A 20,040-nucleotide genomic window follows, 5' to 3' on the forward strand; every position below is an offset into this window, starting at 1 on the left:
TTAAAGACATCTCTCAGTCAAAGTTGAAGATGGTTTAGCTAGACCATATCTAAGCTGAGCTTCTCAGGAAAGCAGCAGTATATAAGTACAGCAGTAGCTGTAAGTCTGCTTTATGTCTGACTTACTCCTTGGAGACATCTGGAAACCAGTTGATCCTGGATACAATCAGCACTCAGAGACTCTTAGGATGTAAAAATGCTACGATGGTGCCCTCCTTTCCCCATATACACATGATAAAAGATCTACACAGAGGCTAAACTGATTTCAAGGCCATCACAAACCAAGCCTAGCAGGCCAAGGGTCTACGACTGCATGGTGAAGGATGGGCACAAGCACAGTGCAAGAGGATTAGAGCAATATGTCATCGAATACCACCTCAGAGTAAAGATTTTGGCTCACCATCTATAACAAAGCCCTTAATTTTATAGCTTGTCTCTATTAGGAGTGCCAGTCTCTCAGTTTCTCAGCCAACACGTAGCTAGATGTCATCAAAGAGGTCCTCTGGCTCACAAGTGTTTTCCAGTGTTTCAAGAGACATCACATCCGGGGAACGCTTGTCTGATGTCTTCTGTGGGGCCAGATCAGGTCTGGAAATATAAAGCACAGAGATTTGAAACAAATTTAGATACAGATATAAACAAGTTCAACGTATACACTGCCAAGGTAACCATTTAATGGCGTATTCTGAGCTTTTTGTTAAGGTTACATGTAAGAGAAAAGCAATTTTTTTAAGCCCTGATTACGTGCTGAGATGGCAATGGCAAAACAAACAGATGAAATTCAGCTTATAAATGTCAAGGCTTCAGCTATTTTATTACAACTTTTAGGTCCCTGACAATGACCATTTCACCCACAATTTCCACACGGAGAGCTAGGGAGGCAGAACAAATGCAGAAAATGTGCAAAGGATCTGCTTTTCTACTACTGCACAGGATGATGCTCTGTTAACCGCTCTTTGCTTTTGCCCTGGAGTTAAGCATACGTCTGTTGTCCATCAGTGTGGCATGGAGGCTTACGAAGAATCATAGTGAGTTGCCTCAAAGATCCACGCCCCAGAGATGCAAGTCTTTCTCCAAACAGTAGAGCAGAAGAAAACAAAGGCAAATGCAGAAAATCCTTGCACAATACATGAATCCAGGTATTCAGGGACTTGCAAATCCCTGGCCTTCCCCTGCAGGTATGTTATGGTTACATTTGCTATAACTGTATGCAGATAGAAGCACTCATCATCCACCGATATATGTATGCCAAGGTGCGGGTTAGTCCTCAGATAGCTGGACACCACAGAATCCTACCTGAAAATGTCACGCCTGAATTAGACATTGAGTAACATGCTACTCTGCATCGATCAGTCCTGCTTAGCACTCCTTTGACTGTCCTCATCAACACAGGTCATTTAAATATCTCTTCATATGCCAAAAGCCCATGTCGACTGTTTCTCCTCCCTCTCCAAGACACCATTCTGATAAAGACAGCTCTGCGCTTATGCCCGGGAAGACAAGGTACCTTGTGTTTCCAAAGACAGTGGCATTTGCAACAGCTTCCCATCCCTATAGGAATTTATTTTATATGTATAGGCTGAATCCATGAAGAATCTTTGAATTCTGCACAGACAACTTTACTTTTGTGAGCTTCAGGAGGAGAATTATTAATCGCAGATATGGGAGTTCTCAGTGACATGACACTGCAGGTCGATATCACTAGCTGCTTTGAAAACTCTTAATCTTGGCGCAGTACGCCGTAGGGAATCGGTGTAGGAAGCAGGGAGCAGACTTGATGTGATTGTATTGTAGGATTCGGGACTGGCTGGAGTTTCGTAAGGGTTGATGGCTTCATGCCCAGGTATATTCCACTGGTGTGATCCTGACAGAAGGTGAAAAATTCGTATATTACAAAGGCCAACACATCAGCCACCAGGATGGGAAGAACTAGACAGAAGTGATGGAAAGTGTTACTCTCAAATGCTGCCATATGAAGGCTTAGTGCAATGAGGCATGCAAAAGCAATCTTAATTTTCAGACTAAATCAAGCGTTTGCCTTCAATTGCTCCACATTGTAGAGCCAAATTAATTTGGTTTCAAACAGACTCAGAACCAAGTTTTCCAGAATTCCTACCTAGAAATCTCTAGAGACCAGAAGTTTTTATTGAACAGTGCAATCTTCAAAATGCAATGAGCTTCCTAAGACCCCAGCTACTGCGTGATTCATAGCCTCTCACACTCCAAGTTTGTCAAGCCCTTGGAGGCTCAGAGCTCTCACTACGATGTTTCCTGCTGTGGACCTGGGGAATGGTTTTCATTTTGAGGTGGAGCCCCCTGTGATCCTGGGGAATCAGCAAAAGCCCAGTAAATGCCGAGTCTTGGATGCCGTCACTTCCTAAGAGCTCTCCAGTATTCAGTAGGGTTTCCTCACCACTCTATTCATCACTCCAGTTCTGCAAACCACTTTAAATTCAATGTACTGGTATATTCAGATTATGATAATTACTTTCTCTGGAAGACTAACTAGCATTCTCTACAAACTCTTCCAAAACACTTTCCTTCAGGTCTGAATAAATTGTGTTCAAGCATTTTCTTTTCCTTTTGGTATGCAGTGACATCTAGACAGCCATGTGTCTCATCAGAAGTCACTTGGACTAACTGTGAAACAAACCTGCCAGAATCAGACCCTCAGCCAATGACCTCTGGTCAGCAGGATCAGATCACTCCATGCTGTTCTGATTGCTAGCAATCAACTTATTTGCACCCTAACTTTTTTTAAATATAGGTAGCATGCCCCAACACAGTGTGATGCTCAAGTTTACTATTGAAGGGGTGTTTTTCTTTTACCTTTCTAGGTCTATCTAGAGCATTAAGTCTCCAATGAAAACACATGTAAATTACACAGTGTGGAGCCACACGCTGATCGTTTTAATGAACCCTGAAAAGGCTCACCAGCAAATAAATTAGGCTGTGAAGACCTCTGTGCCACCACAGCCTATTTCAGGTATTGGAAGTCTTTTTTTAGAGCATATCCTCATATGCCATATAGGCATATAAGACTAGGCAAAAGTCAACTTTTGTTGACTTTGAGGTTTCACCTATTCCAGCGTTTTCTGATTTTGAAAAGTAAGCCTGAGAGTGATTAAGCAGTATCAACAACAATTTTATCCTCATTGGCTAAAATAACTGTTTTCAACATTATGCATCTATAAGCCAAATCACTGTTGAGTTTTAACATTACACAGCTAGAACTATTAAGCTTCTGCGTTCTTGGAACAACATGGTCCTCATTTAGTCTCCAAAAGCTGTAATACCGTGCCTGTGAATAAACCCAACTACACTTGCAAAGTGGAAGCATTAGGCTCTTTACGTGAAGTTCATAAGCAACTTAAAATTTTAAGACTTGATGATTCCTATTTGTATGGCAATTATTCACTGAATGCCAACAGCTTGCTTTGTGCTGTTAAATTATTTTGAATCTTGGATTCTCACTGAAGCTGTATTACCATATCCCGATGCATAACTGAGTTAATTTCTTTAAATTGCAGTGAGTTGTATAGTCTTCTCTTGCCAAAAAGCCTGTAAGTAAGGCATTCTTCTTGAAAGTTTATTCTTCTGTTGGATCACTTTTTGAAGTCTTGCCTTTCGGTAAACTTAAACTCCATTAACACATGTGGAGAACTGCTGACTATAAGAGATCATTTCATATTTCCTGACATTTAGTCAAGCCCTTCATAAATTGAGACAGAAGACCAGATCCACAGCTGGTGTGAATCACTGGAGCACTAATAATGTCAGTGGAGCTCTGCTGACTTACACCAGCTGAGATTCTGGCCCAAGATTTGGAAGAAAGTGGTTACATTACTTGATATTTCTTTCCACAGCTGAGTAAGAGCCATAAGAAACAGAAGACACACAACACTTTAGTACTTAACTAAACAGCACAGAAACTCAAAGCCATGCAGGGCGATGGCTTGGCATCGCTTGGGAGAAAACGCAACGCCTTCTTTTGCAGTAGGACAGATGGACCACTCCTGTTCATTTCTTGTGCTGAATTAATCCTGAGGTTCACACAGACCCCAGAGAAGACCCGCACAACACCGCTCCTGCTGCAACAGACGGCCAGTTCCACAAGATAATGTTTGTGACGCAGTATGAAGTAGAAAATAATCTCCTAAGGTGACTGCTACAAATGACACGATTAAAAAGAGCTTCCTAGTGGTGAAAAGATCAAACAAGTTGTAGCTGTGCTGAAGGAAAATCAGGTCAGAGGCCGCGACGTCAGCACAGCGTCTCATCTTCAATCCTTCTTGCTGGAAAGATGAAAGGTTCTCACACTTAGCTATGCTTGTATAGCCAGCCCAGCACATTGTGGTTATGATTTTACTCAAGTTTTTGTTCTCAAGCAACTCTCAAGGGATTTGAAAAGAGAAATACCCTTGTAAATTAACCTAGCTATAAAAGTTTCCCAAGAAACTTAGGTAATCTAGGAGGCATACTGGTGTCCTTGGACCATTGCATTATTTTCCTCATTTCTTAGTAATTAAAATAATCAGTTCCAAATCAAAAGCTGGCATTTCACTGAGAGAGATTTCAGCCCTCCCAGAAGATGTGTGGCAGTGTTTTAGGAAAAGGTCGCATTTCTCAGCATGCATGTCTTTCCTTAGCTTGGTTTAATGGTTCATTTTTGTCATTAATCTGAAAAAAATGAAGGCTTAATACCATGAGTAGACAAAGGATATAATCTGATATATACTTTCTTCAGTATCATAAAAATAGATGGCAGCAGCAGCTTATGAACACAGAATCGGTAGTCATTACGGCATTAACACAGGAACGAAGGTGAGACACCTCAAATGCTAACGAACACTTGACTTGCGACTGACAAGGCAAAAGCTCAGAGCAACATCGGTGCTCCAGAGATGGTACTTGTAGTCCACCCTGAGAGAAAAACTTGGATTCTTTGATTTATCAGCAATCATCTGCTGTCTTGGCTGTATAAACATCATCTTCACAGAAAGGCCTCAGACGAAAGGTCCTCATCAGCCATCGCCATTAAGGAAGGATTTGAGTAAAGCTCATGGCTATACGAAAAACCTTGGCCTTGAGTAACCAATGCCCCGTGGTGTGAGCTCTTGGGAGACATCATATTGACTGCCTATGGCTACTGGCCAAAAAGAGGAAAGTTCAACCATGAAAAGAAAAAGAAATGGTGTAATGGACGAGGGGGAAAAGCCTCTTACATGAATAGATGCATCAAGAACACTATGTGCAGACAGACCTCTCTAAAGTTGGAATATTAAAAATGTAAGTTGACAAAATTGAAACTACATGGGATTAAAAATGCCAGGATAGTCCCCTTTACAGAAATGCTACAATGACTATAATATAAGGCAAATTATAAAGGTATTTTTCTTTTTAATTCAATTTAAAATGGAAAAGGAAACTCAATAATTTGGTTTAGGTTTTGGCAGTATTGTGAGTCTTAAGCTTCCAGATATAGTCTACTCTGGCATTTATTCCTAGAAATAACATGAAAACAAATCCATATATTTCTAATTGATCTTGCAAAATATAAACCCCAGCAAGTCACGATGAAATTGCTGGATACAATCACCTTCATGATCTGAAATTACAGTTGTTGGAGTTTTCCCTACATTATGTTAGTGAAGAAACTTTTCCCGCCGATTTCAATCATCTGCAGAGAGCGGTGGTATCAGAGATCATCAGAGCCCAAGCTGTACCTGGCCCCAACACAAATTCACAGAGGCTAGAGAAAAATACTCAAGAAATAGCTGAAAAGAATGATTTCTAGCTGAAGGGATACTGCCTCCATCCCTCTTAGAGAGCCTTCCTTCCGTGTGTGGTATTTTCCTGCACTCAGTGTGTTAAGCAAACAGTCCAGTCTCAGTTAAGGTCAGCAGACAGATAGTAATAATAATAAGCTTGTTCAATTACACAGTTAATGAAGAATATTTTCAATGCAGCAACCACAAATTTAATGTTCAGCCAGGGAATCAACGTTCCTTAATACGCTTCCACCTCTGGCTGAAAGCCAAGCTGCAACAGCACCTGCATCCATCACAACCACTGGGCAATAAGATAAGTCTGGAATTCCCTCAATAAACAAAACTTAAAGCAAAACTCCAAATAACAGGACAATTGCTAAACCCTGTCTTAAGCTCTCGCAAGTGCCACTCTGTTCCCTAGAACTAGAAACTATCAAATGGGGGATAATTTTGATTTATGCTTATACAAGGTTGTTTTTTTTTTATTTTCTTTACATATCCCTGGAATCCTTCAGAGGGAGAAAAGAGAACTGGGAATCCCTTAAAGATCACAGAAATTGATACAGTGATTGCAGCAAGAACAAACGGGCAAACAAATCTGCTACACTGAGAGGATCCTCATATATCGCTTAATGATATAACTTTTAATATTGATGTAACTTCCAATGACTGGGCCAGATCAGTTCTCCACATTATTAATCATCCACACTACTTATTTAGTCCTACAAAACAGATGGTCTAAAGATCCTCAGAAAACCATATGTAATGTCTAAAATGGCTGCACAGACAACACGTCATGTAAATGAACAACACTGACAGCACTTTTTTAGGGACTTGTATCCGTTCAGTTGCAAATTCCCAATTAACTTCAGTTGGCATAGCTGCAGGTCCTTATTTAAAAAGAACATTCTGGTTTAGTAATATAAATACAGTCTTGGACCTTTTCATCTGATCAAACACACTTGCAGATGCTTACTAACAAAATCTACTTAAAAATGTAATAATAGATGTCACTTACAAGGAAAAGCCTAAACCATGTTTGTTTTAGACAAGTGGCACACATTTCTGTGGCTCATTTCCACTTAAACTCCTTCTCGCTTAAATAAACTAGACCGCATTCATTTCGAGGAACATACTAGCACCACTGCCTTCACAGGGAAAAAAAAGACAAATCTCTTAATCATAACTACAAGAGTATATAGTAAAGGAAAACTTTGTTTGTTTAGGAATTTTGTCAAGGTCTTTCATAAATCCAGTACATTGCAAATTTATTGGCAAATGCTAGAAGCCATTTCTCATAGTCGTTAAGCGCTATTTATCACATATACATTTATATAACACCAGCACCGGCTAAATTGTGTCGTAACCCTTTTCCAGGCTGTCAAACCCTGGAGCTGCTCTCTCTCCCTAACCCTTTCTTATCCCCTCAGGGTGATCATAAATGGTAGCCGGAGACCTAAGGCGGCAAATAAAAATCCCTGAACCAGTTTCTCGCGTAGGAAGCGTGTGTCCTCGTGCTCCTCCGCCGGTCGTCCCCGAGGACAGAAGGGGTCGGGATGGCTGTGGCAGCCGTGGCAGCGGCGGAGCGTGGAGGGACGGCTTCTCCCTGTGATAACCCGAAGGCTGCAGATGGCAGCTACAACTGCAAGACCGTGCTGAACCAAATCACAAAACTAAGAGCAGCGTTTAACTGGAGGAAAATCCGGCAACCCTAAAACCTAGATCGTGCTTCAGATGTTCCAGGTCTTTTCCACTCCTTTCCAGCACCGAGGCTCTGAATAGCTGTTTGAATCCTGGTGACTTCAGCAGGAGCTAAGCACTTGCTTAAAGCTAAGCACTCGCCTAAAGTTAAGCACGCGCTTATGCAGCCTCCTGAACCACGGCCTCAGCTTGCAACTCTCTGGGGTCCACCCTTTGCATTGACTGCTACAAAATGAAACTCATAGCTTCACAAAGTAATAACATTAAAGTTATTCTTAAAGAAAAATGGATTCGTCCAGTGTTCACATGATGAAAAGTTCCCTCTTAATAGTAGATTAGGGTACTTTGATATCTTTACTAAATTACTAGGTATAGCTAAAAACATCCTCTGCTCAGAAGGATGTAGGAGAATGCCTGGACAAAATCCCCCAAATCATCTTTTAAAAACTCCTATGACTGAATTAAGCAAATTCTTTCTCCCTGCTGAACAACTTGTATACATACACCTGGGCACCAGCAGAAACCTATTACTGCCCAGATTACCTGTTATCCACAGATCTGCTCAGCAGGTTTTGGATCATTCACTTTAATCGGCTTATTGCAGAAAAGCACTTTGGATCAGTGCAGTATAGGGATATGACTTATGTATGTATTTTCAAATGACAAAATGCACTTAGAAAGATGGAGCGGCAGCGGGCTCCCAATAAACCTGGGAGCAGCGAATTGAATAAGCTGGGAGCAGGCTTGAATTTAAAGTTAAGGTAGAGCGGATAAAGCACATCAACCTTTCTTTTTTTTTCACCTTTAATAGGTCTCTAATAAGTCTCTATTGAATATAAAATTATTTTAGTACTGAGAATTGTGCTTTCCTTTCTGCTGTCTCTTAACTCCCATTCAGCCTCTCCGATGTTCCTCCTGCCCCCTCCCCAGCCTTAGATCTGAATTAATTCAAACTTTTCTGAAATAAGATCAAACCTTTAATATTTAAAGATCAAATGCCTGCTTACAGTGACACCTGTGAGAGCTGAAACATGTTCAAACAGCAGTACCAAAAAAAAAAAAAAAATTAAAAAAAAGGATGGGGGACAGCACATCCAGCCCTTTGAAAGCACAAGGGAAAAAGTAGGTACAGTTGGCTGAGATAGAACAGAGCTGGACACTGAAACAGGCAGTGTTTTCTGGTTAAAAAGTTTTTCTCCTCTGCATTTTCATCACGCCTTCCCCACCCTTAAGACATCTCCTCACCCAGGGTAGAGAACAGACAGGGGCTTTGTCCACCCAATGCCAACACTATTCCTGACTTTGGGGTGCATAAAGCAAACCACTGTGGGATGAAGAGCTCGGCTCTGACTCCTGAACTTCTTAACTCACTGGTAATACATCTTTTTACTGTGGTTAAGATGCTTTAACAATCTTCCCCTGAGGGAGGCCATCCATCCAAACGTCTATTCGGTGGAGTAGAAAAGCCACTTTGAAAATGTATTTTCTATTCTTATGTGAAGCAGGAATCATCTACAGCTCCTGATGCAATTGCTGTAAGACAGCCTGTATAGCCGACTTCAAAAGCCAATTTTTCTTCTCCAAAGCCCCAAATGGTCTCCATCCATTCAAGCTCTCAGGGTCTGCCTAAGGAGCAATACCTGCAGTAAGTACTTTACCAGGGGCGTTTAACAATAGACCAAATAGTCAAGTCATTACTTGTTGGGTAAATGCTGCAAAAGAGTCTAGACTGTAAGATTTTTAAGAAAGGTTGTGCTACCTCCAAAAACAACAAAATCCCAAGTAATCAAAAGGTTGGGACTGGCCCTGTGTGTTTCTTTCAGAAAAAAAAATATATATAAACCAGGTTTTACTACCTAATGAGCCTATCTACTTTTTCTTTCTGTAAATGGTCACATTTACGGAAAGATTCTTTAGCCCTTAAATTTCAGAGATTTCCTTTTCTGGCAGAACAGTTTGCATGTGTGTTGTACCAGGATCGAGGGACAGCCTCATGCACGGACCTCCCCCAATGTTGTGGTAATGAAGGCCAGAGAATTAATTGGTGCTAAACCATCAGTCCCACCCCAAGTGGCTGTGACAGTGCCAGTGGGATTGCTGCAGATCTGTCCCTAAAGGTAAAAGGAAGGGGAGATCAGAACGGCCACCAGTCAAGACCTGTCTCTGCAGTAGCAGGCCACCCATCTTGGTTTTGAGATAGGAACCAAGATGACCAATGGACAGGAGTTACAAGACGGGAACTAATGAGATGGTGAGCTGAAAGACAGCAACGAACACTGTATTTTAAATGGAAATTTCCAATTACTACCTTTCCACAAATATAGGCACAGTTTCAGGGAACCCATGCACCCCAAGTCCCTCTGCCAGATGTTTCTTCTCAGGATCCAGGTTTTCAGAGACACTTAGTCAATCAGGAACTTAAGGGCAGGGTCTTGGATGGACTTCAGGCTCACCAGGCGAGATGACGAGGCTCATCGATACCACTAACCAGACGCACAAGAGCAATCCCGAGAACGTGCAATCCTGGTGTCAGACAGCCAAGCTCCTTTGGGCACCGTGCCCTGTACTCACCACCCTTACTTGGAGAAATCACCTTACGCGTTACGCTCCAAGCCTGCTCAGCACCTGTCATACCTGGCACTAGGCATGGACACCTCTAAGTTTTATTTCACACACAGTGTAACTGAAAAAGATTCAACAATTTTGGTCACCGTGACCTGCACTGGGCCGAAATCAGTGCCTTCCAGCAATGAAGAAACAGGCCGCGTCAGCCAATTTAAAACAGGTAATGAGGGAGATAATTTACCAGATGACTACAATGTGGGAACAGCTGTCCTGGGTCAGCCCAAGGTAGCCCAGAACCTCTTCTCCAACAGCGGCCAAGAGCAGATGCTCTTCAAAGAGTACAAAGTGCTTTTTCAGTCTCCAACCATTTGCAGCTCAGAGGCTTCCCGAGCCACGGTTAATTTCTGTGTATTCGGTAATATTCAGTGCATTTCTCTTTCACAAAATGGCCTTGTTCCCTAATAAGCCCATATAAACGCCTAATATTCCCAAAATCTTGAAGGAGCTCCACAGGTAATACACAGGAATAAGAAAAACACAGCAGAAAACACAGAATAGAATTAACAGGGAAAAAACACAACAAAATTGATCAAATACCAATGTACAATGATTTTCTTTACAAAGCTGTTCCAGTTCCACAGCCTAAGCCAGATTTTATCTTCATTTGTGATACATTAGCCGAGACCTGAAGTACCTCCACCAAAGTCTTCTTGTACCGGTCTGGTTCAAATGAGCATTCAAACCACAAACCTGATGAAATTTTAATCCACAGAGAGCTTTGATAGTTGCGCTAGTGCTGCACCACTGACAAATTTAGACAGTTTGCCTTTTTGTGAGTTTCAGCACAGTGCTCTAAAGGATTTTTTAATCTTACAATGCATTAAGAGAAAAGGGAGCACCATACAGGTGGGCAACTGGGACTTTATTAGGAGAAAGAGGATGTCAATCAGAGTAGAATAATCATGGTTGTACACGTGAAACAGATGCTGCCTGGGTAAAACAACCCCTTGTGCTATACTGAATCACGGAAAATGCAATTACGCTGCACCTTGGGTTATTGGTAACAGGTCCGCTTATTGGAAACCTGTCTGGTTTTATCCACGCTACAGTACTGGGAAAAAGGAAAAGAGTAATGCACATTTTTCAAGCACACCTCCTCGCCTGAAGTCTACATTTTTTCTTTCCAGAGAAAAAGCAAGAATTGATACAAGGTTTATAGTCCAACATCGCAGGGAAGTCACTGTGTTCTGTTAATTCAGATTGTGACAGTTTTAACATTTTGAATCTTGATTCTGTCTGAAACAGGTATCTTTGCAAAAGAGAGAGAGGGAAAGTGAAAGAGCAACACAGAGAGGAGTTCCCATCAGAAACATAGCCCCGAACTGCCTAAGCCCTCGCAAAAATCCTCGCGATCAGAACGAGCAGTTCAGCTAGTACAAATGGATGCAAACAATTTAAAAGACACAGTCATTTAAAAAGCCTTTTTTTTTTAAACACTATTATAAATTAGAACAGTGTTTGAAAAGCAAAGCTTCCCAATAAATCTGGCAGACAGCAAGCATTTCTGGTATCATTGGGGAAAAAAAATATAATTTTTCAGAATTCAGTCTGAAGCCTGGATTTTCAGTTCAAGCTTAGCTTAGCTCTCCTTTTAATAAAATCATCTTCTTTCAGAGCAAAGTTAGACTAAGTCATTGGCACTTTCTAAATGATTGCACATGGAATTACCAAAGCTCTTCAGCTCCAAGAACTCATCTCGGAGGCGACGAGTTCCTGCTTTCACTTGTTCCAGCACCGTGCAGGGTAAGCTGCAATTCCCTCCATGTCATTGCTGGCACGCAGCCCTCCTAAACCCCCGGCGAATCTTCCGAAGAGTTTTATTACTAACGATATGCAGCATAACAATTGGCTGCATTGTACATACATATATATACTCTTGCCTGGTAAAGATTATAGGCTTGCTCATAAAAGATCCCCACCGATTTTTTTTCGCTTTGTGTAGGTTCTTTGTACACAACACACCGACATCAGCCTCCCAAGACTCAGCAGGAGGTCAGTGGACTGTATTTTTAACCTATTCACTTTTTTCCCCCAGACATGTCTGGACTCACTAGCAAGACGGTAGTCCAAAGTATATATGGCCATCTTATTGCTTTTTATGTTTTAGAACTAATGACAGAACAAAAAGCAAACAGACAAGACTGTCCTGGTTGTGTGCGCTATTAGGTTTTGACAGAAACCAAAAGCAAAGAAACAAACCCAAAGCACATCCTGCTCACTGGTTAGGTTTCGATGGTGATATTTGTGTGTTCGCTTTGTATGTAACCGCTTCTGCATTGTTCTGCCAGGTACACAGCACTCATAGCGGACGGAATCAATACAGAAATTCATAGGTGCTGATACATTGATTCTATTCACATTTTTTAAACTATGAGAACGTTTTACAGAAACATTAAGGAAACAATAAAATAATTTATATTGATCCCTGCAAAAGTCACGGTACAAGATAGATATTTGGAACAAAGCAGCAAACTGAGAAGGCGGTTTAACTGTGTGGCTGTTTAATAACCAACATAGCTTTTAAAACAATTTATCGACCAGCTTTCCACCAGCTGCTATGAGGAAAGGAATCCATTCTACCTTTTCATACTCGGTATTGCTAACTGTAATAAGATATTCAGGCAACAGTAATAAAAGCTCATTCTAAATCTGGTGGGAACCGATGAAAGCAATTATGGTGAGGGCTTGGTACTGTCAAACTGTCAAGTTTCAAGCTTAACGTAATTCTTTAGAGTTTACGCTTTCCCTATTCTAGAAGAAAAAGACTGCAAGCCATTTTCTGTTGAGAATGCAACGAGACCAAGGAAACAGGCCATTTAACTGCAGAACACTGAAACACTAGATAAAGCACCAATAAAATTATATATCGTGTCACAGCAATTCTTCAGGAAGGGACCTGTCTTGCACTCTTGGATATTACTAGCAAAAAAATATGACAAGGGCCTTGAGGTCCTTGGTGGGGTGGGGTACAAGAAATTTCAGAGGACTAGGAAGTGTGTTCTTTTAAATTTTATCAATGGTTTCTGTTTTTCTAGGCTGGAGACATGTTCCATTGTGGAGAAAACAATGAAATAATATAAAATAATAATGAGTCATTAGGTTTTGCCTGAATACTGCCATTTATCAGCGGAACATATTTTGCCTAAAGTTTTTCTTACAGTTGCTTGCAAAACCAGCACTGATGCTAATGCCCTACACACACACTTCCAAGTCATATAAGCTTTGTGATTATAAAAAACCCTGAACTGCCAAAACAAGGCGCATTCTACATCCTATCTGTATGAAAGTCGAGTATGGCATGGACGGTGGCACTGACAATACGGCACTTAACGCGTGTTTCCTCTAACGCCCAGCGGAGTTACCTCCACAGCACTGAGAGTAAAGCACCACTGGGACTACAGAACCATAGAACCATAGAATATCTCAAGTTGGAAGGGACCCATAAGGATGATTGAGTCCAACTCCCTGCTCCTCGCAGGACTACCTAAAACTAAACCATATGACTGAGTGTTGACCAGATGCCCCTTAAACTCTATACCTCAACTTGGTCTTCAGCTCCTCAGCTGAAGCTCCCCATGATGGTGAAAATCATCCTGAACAATGACTGGATGCAGCAGGAGGCAGATGTCTCACAGAAGACAGATTACTTCACCCGTTTCTTTCAAATATTCAGTGAAACAACTGTCAGTCAATAGTGAACCTGGAGTTGAACTGCTTGCAGAGCAGCCAGTGAGTAGACAGCAACAAATAATGACGCATGAAGTCAAATTCAGTGGGAAAAATACGCCACTTTGATTTGTGTATTAACTCTACGCTGAGGGAAGTAAGATTTTCTCTTTGGCTGTGGGGCCAGGCACATTAAAGCTTGGTGAAAGAGGGTACAGCACAGGGCCACATAAGGGCGCTAGATAATGTGATGGAGATCTGGCAGAGATGCATAAACTAGGCAGGAACAACCGCAGAAGGAAACCCCAGTTCTGGATCTAGGAGTGTGAAAGAGCCGTCTACACCATCTATGCTACATCTGCTTGCCTCCAGCAAAGAGGAGGTGTGGCCAAACCATAAATATATCAGCATGGAATATGAAGAACAACTGGGACTTTGATAACACTAGTATCGATGATTTTGGCTAGTGACAATTGCTGCATTTAAAAAAAAAAAAATGAAACCTTTCCTCTGCTAGCCAAAAAAGTCGCAACAACAACAAAGTAATGCATTAATCTACATCCTAGGACACTGTTTATGGAATGGATTAAAACAAAGTTGTCCCCAGGCAGGAGGGGTAGAATGCAGTAAATGTAAAAGCAACTGATGGGCATAGTATCATTTGCTACTTACAGATAAGATGCTGTACCTACAGAATGGAGGCTGTTTGGACTTAAACTACTCCCATTGTTCCCTGCACGACAGTTTAATGAACAGATAGGCACATTTAATCAACTCTCTCTTCATGACAGAAGTGCTTAACAGACAGAAGAACGAGTTGGTAGACAAGATACAAAGAATAAAATTCTTACTTGATTATTAAAGCCGCTGCAAAACCAAGGCAGAAAGAAATACTCATGGTCCCAGACAGCATTTATATGGTAAGATGTTATTTTGCTTTCTGTAAGCACCCTAGAGCTGCTCCCAGCGTTACAAAAATGAACAGCTTCAGAAGGCTTGGAATTGGACTGGAGGCTTATCAAAACCACACAGTTCTTCTCAAGCATTTAAAAAGCAGAAGATCATGAAAGGATATACCTCCTGTAAGATTCTGGTGTTACCATTTTCAGAAATTAGAGGGGGAGAAAACAGCCATCCCTCTTTTACAGTGTGGGATGAAAAACGGGGCAACATGAACACTCAGGACGATTCTTTTGAAGTTTGGATCAAAAAAGGAATGAAGCCTTGGGGGCAGGGGCAGAGGACGGAAAGTTACCACCGTATCATATTGAGTCATTCATCCTCAGCACTTCTGTGTGTTTATTACGTGTCAGCAATCACAAATTAGACAAGAAAAGTGCGATAAAACTAGCCATTCCTAGGAAGCATGTCTTACAAACAATGCGTAATTCAAAGGTGTGGCGCTTTTTCTTTTAATTGTTAACTGAAAAGAGAAAAACTTTAGTGAAACTACCTCTAGTGAGCAGCCCAGATCAATATGAAGCGAACAGCTAGAATTAAATCAATAAAGGGAATAATGAATCCAAAGACACTTATTTTTAAAGCAAAAATCCCTAGGTGATTCAAATTCCCTCGCAGATACTGTCCTGCCTCACTGGAGTTGATTGGCTTCCACAAAGCTTGAAGCTGATGATCCACTGTGCTGCTAAAATGCCTAATTAAAAAAAAAAAAAAAAAAAAAAAAAAGGGGGGTGGGAAAACTATCCTGTGCAGAATTGCATCGTTGTGTGAACGCCCTTTGGTGCTCCTCCCTCTTTCCATCCCTTAATCCGGAGAAGGTAATAGCAGCCGCAGAGGCACACAAGTCCTTAGGAGACCCATGGGATGCCTTCCGCCCCGGTGCCCCAGGGCTCGCTAGCAGACATCACCAGGATGCTGCTCTGCATCACCACAAAACGGCAATTGGCTGCTCCACGGCCTCAGTTTGATTTTGCCTGCACCATCACCATCAGACCCATCTGTACTTCAATGATAGTATGTATGAAGATTAAAAATCAAGATGTTACAAACCCAGGTGTCCTGAGGGTCTCCCAGGTCTCCTGAGGACCACTCAAAGCCATACAAGTTTGGACAAAAATCACATTCATAGAGAGGCTGTCACTGATTGAAGGTGGCTGCTGGAGAGGTGGGCAGATGCCACGTGATGTAGTAAACGCAAGTTGCTATCGGCACAGGTTTAGAATAGTGACATTGCACATGTGTGTCCCATCGTGCCTCTCCGTGCATTTCATTTACTGCTTCCACCCTCATCGTCCAGCAGTCCAAATGGCAAAATCCGACTGCTGCCTCTGTCGGGAACAGGAACACAGTAGCTGACTGGCATAAACCCAGTACGGGTCCAAATGGGGAGAAGCTGGATCTGGGCCAGCTACAGAACAGGCAGCTTTTGGTGGCAAGAACAGTTTTCAAAGGTTATGTGCACCACACTCTAGCAGAACCTTCCATGGATGATGTATTGCTACCCTTTCCAAACGTGAACTCCCTTAATGGAGAAGCAAGTCCCAGAATCACTAAAGGGTTCGCTGAGCTAACGTGTTAATAGTGGTTCTTTGTGCTATAGGAAACTAAGAGTGTCTTCTGAATAATAAAAAAAAATAATAAAAAACCCAATCCTGGGAATAAACACACCCAGCAAGGAGTATGGCAACCCCAGCGCAAAGATTTGTCAAGATGTCTGTTGAAAAGACTACTGGGAAAAATCATCCAGAGAAGAGTTATTATTGCAAAAACCCACAATGATAAGTAATGCATGCTGCACTAACGACTATTTTGCAAGGCCAGATTCCAACCCTACCATTCAAGGGAAAAATAAAAGAACCTTAAACAGGAGATTTGGAAACAGAGTCTTCCAACACATCTTGGAGTCAGTTTGCTAAGTAACTGCCCGGCCACCTTTGCAGCCTCTGGGCTCCAGCAGTCATTGCATCTCGCAATATCCCACCTCCACGAGAAGTCCAGTGAAATAACTCTGGTCCACAGACCCCTGAACTTGTCCCCTACGTGACAGCTATTCAGGGACCTCTGTAGCACCAAGGGTGTATTTTAAAGCCTGACAATCTCACGGTATCTGAAATTGGAGGCTATTGAGCAAATTTCATGAGGATATGTTCTTGCCAACCCTCCCAGGAATAATATATGTCTATGAAGCTATTTATATGTATAGCCAGTTGGGAATTTTCTGGCCATGTTTTTCAGCCAAATCAAAGATACATATTAAATATACACCCATGTTAATTTTAAGAAACGTTGGGAAACTAAGGCTTTGGGTTCATAAACCAATGACCTAATTATACTCACCCACATGCAGCATTTTTCCTATTCACGACAGACAAAATGGCTAGCAACCTCTACTGCCCTTCCTGAAATTTGTTGTGCAATGTTCCTGTCACCAGTGGTACTCTGGACTTTCTTAGACATGACTATTTTAGAGACTAAACCACATACCTTGTCAGAAAGTCATTAGGTTTCACTCAAATTTAAATCTCTAATTTTTGGGAAGAGACGTTAAGAAGGTCTTACAAACTAGAATGGTATGTGGCACTGTTCAGCTGAAGTATTGCATCCAATATTAATGAATATTGCAACATACTGCACCTGGGCCAGACGCGGTCTGATCTGCAGGGGACAAACAAAAAAAACCCCACATAGCACTTAATTTCACGAAGCGCGTGCATCTTCCTCGGTGCAGCACTGAAGTAGTTACCAACAACCAACATCAGCGCCCCCCCCTGTCTCTTGTGCCACTCAGGTGTGTGTCTTGGTGGATCTGAAGTCCATCTGGAAGAATGTAACAGCAACTCACCATTTCTAGTAAAATGACTGTTTACAGCTTTTAGTTTGGCACTTTCAAAAAGTGAAATGCAGATTACACTCTCCTTTGCACCCGAGCTTTTAAAAGTGTCCTCCTCATCGTGGAACAAGGCCATTAGTATTTCCCTTTAAAATATACCAGGTATATCACTTTAGAGCGGGAACTGTCTAACATGTGAAGGAAAGACAGACATTTATTTTATATGTCTACCGACAAAAAATACAGATAGCAAACAACAACTTAAATTTGTTTTTGAAGAGTCTTGTCAGAGAAAGGAACAGATGAGTCGTTCTGTTTGCTGCTGTGACAGGATAGTCTTTATTCTCAGCTTTTTTCAGTTCCTGTCATGCAGTTGAACTCGTATTTCTGGGTGAATACACTAAAGACAGTCTAGAGGTAAATATTAAACCAATAACTGCAAGGTGAATAAAAAGCCTTGTTGGAGAAAATCTTTTACTGAAAGCTCATTGTTTCAGTACATTAATCACTAAGGCTTTCTGTGCTGCTGGAAACTTTGTAAAAGAATCTAAAAAACACAAATGATCAAATATGCCTTTATATATTTGTATGTTAAAGGAGCATTTAACAAATATTAATTGGACCAAATCCTCTGACCTGGACAGCCATGGCTTTAAGTTTAATAGAAATTTCCAACAGAACGACAATTACCTCAACAAAAGACAAGAAAAAATAACTTTGCATATGTTTATCATACCAATTCATCCTTACATGCTGTTTTTCAACTCAAATGGTTAATTTTGGAACAGAGAGGAGTGTATCTTGGTTTCAGTCCAGATAAACACTTGTGACATATAGTGCACAGAAGATAATCCAAAACGACAAAATTGATTTTGGAAAATGACATTCACTAACACAGCTAATGGTGAGTAATTCTAGGTTGGGATTTACCAGATTTGATTTGAACCATAAACTATTTCTTGGTTTACAGCTCTATGGAATAATACTTTAATGTGACTGTGGCAGATTTCCCATACAAAAAAACTCATTCTAAAGACATAACTGCTTCCTTAGACTAGTACACAGTGTCTCATTGTACTGATGACATTGTAAGAAATGCAGGCTTTTGATTAAGGGGATTGTCACTGAAATAAAGACAGATCACTTTTTAAAATCAGTTGGATTACTTGGCGTGAGTTTTCCATAAAGGTACCACACTGGTTATATTTCCTGTGGCCGGATTTTTCTTAGATGCATTTCACAGAATAATTAGGATCTCCTGTTCACAGACAATCCTCCACTTGTGTTTTCCCCTCCCGACGCACTTTCTCTGTATGGCATGTGGATGATTACAAACACCATGGGCAGCATCAGGAGACACCTTCAGAAATGTGCCTGCCTTTATCACAGGTCCAAAGACGAAGCAGTTTCGCCTCCTTTCCATCCACGCTCTCCATGCACAGCTGAAATCCAATGCTGTCAGTCTGCACTAGCATTAATTTTTCAGCTTCTTGCATGAAACAATTGATGGACTGATTTTATAAGGATTCCTATGAACGAACAAACCTCCTTCCCTATTCTTTCTGGTTTTGGTCCACATACCTAATTTTCTGCTGTCCTCCCCTTTGATACTGTTCTCTACGTTAACGTCTCTTACTGTTGGTGCACAAACAGCTGAGCCAGGATTACAAACTCCTCTGACTTTGGACTCTGCCAAGAGTGTGAGAGCCCAGCATGAAGAAGCAGTTCAGTGATCCAAAGTTCCTATTGCCTAATCGGTCCTTTCACCCTAGCCAGGAGGCAGTCACGCCTCCGCTGTGGTTTTCCAAAAAACATTAATTATATGGCAGTACAATGAACTATCAATTACTGACCCAATTTGCAATGCTGGGAATCAAATCCCAAAGAATCTAAATGATCAAAGAAGAATCGTAGGTTGCAAATTTTATTGCTGTATTTTTACTGGAACACAGTTTACTCCTCCTAAAATCATCTGCATTAACACAATACTTTCATGGTCTGGAGCTGTTTAAACAAAACCTCGTTCCACAATTCAACATTTCAAGGAAATTAGCCAAGTAATAAGACAAAGCATTTTCTTAAGAGTATTAGAAAAAGTAGGAAAAGTTTTGAAAATTTAACTTTTGTCACTGAAGCCTTAAACTTTGGAAATCAACCACATAGCATATCTTTTCTAGATACTGAAAGAAATTTGTAAAGGAGTTTACAATTAAGTGAATGTAAACTGCTGTAGAGTCTGTTAGGGATTATGAAAGCAGTGTAAAGAATTCACTGTTACATCAAACCTACCATTAAATATCTTGTACATTTAGACACAGCCATTAGAGAAGAAATAACACTTTAAGCTGAAAGAAAACCACTCATTCAGAAGATAAGGACTAAATTTAACCTACAGAGCAAAAAGTGAAGGTAATAAATCAGCTAAGGGGGTGCATATAACATAATGTACGTGCAGCAATGCAAACAGCGCTTGGTTTCATTGTTATTT

At 41.1% G+C, this 20,040-nt stretch overlaps 1 protein-coding gene across 1 annotated transcript in view; it reads right to left on the reverse strand.

The window, feature by feature from the left end:
• Positions 1–352: 352 nt before the first annotated feature.
• Positions 353–20,040, reverse strand: part of XRCC4 (X-ray repair cross complementing 4) — a gene marked incomplete at its 5' end in the record, with an annotated part of 170,681 nt that continues 150,993 nt past the window's right edge. The window contains one exon of the mRNA XM_082497939.1: positions 353–587. Within this exon, the coding sequence (XP_082354065.1) occupies positions 479–587 (109 nt within the window). The 3' untranslated portion in view covers positions 353–478. The remainder of the gene's footprint in view (positions 588–20,040) is intronic.

Source organism: Vanellus vanellus (assembly GCF_965231255.1).
Source record: "Vanellus vanellus genome assembly, chromosome: Z".
Lineage (NCBI taxonomy): Eukaryota > Metazoa > Chordata > Aves > Charadriiformes > Charadriidae > Vanellus > Vanellus vanellus.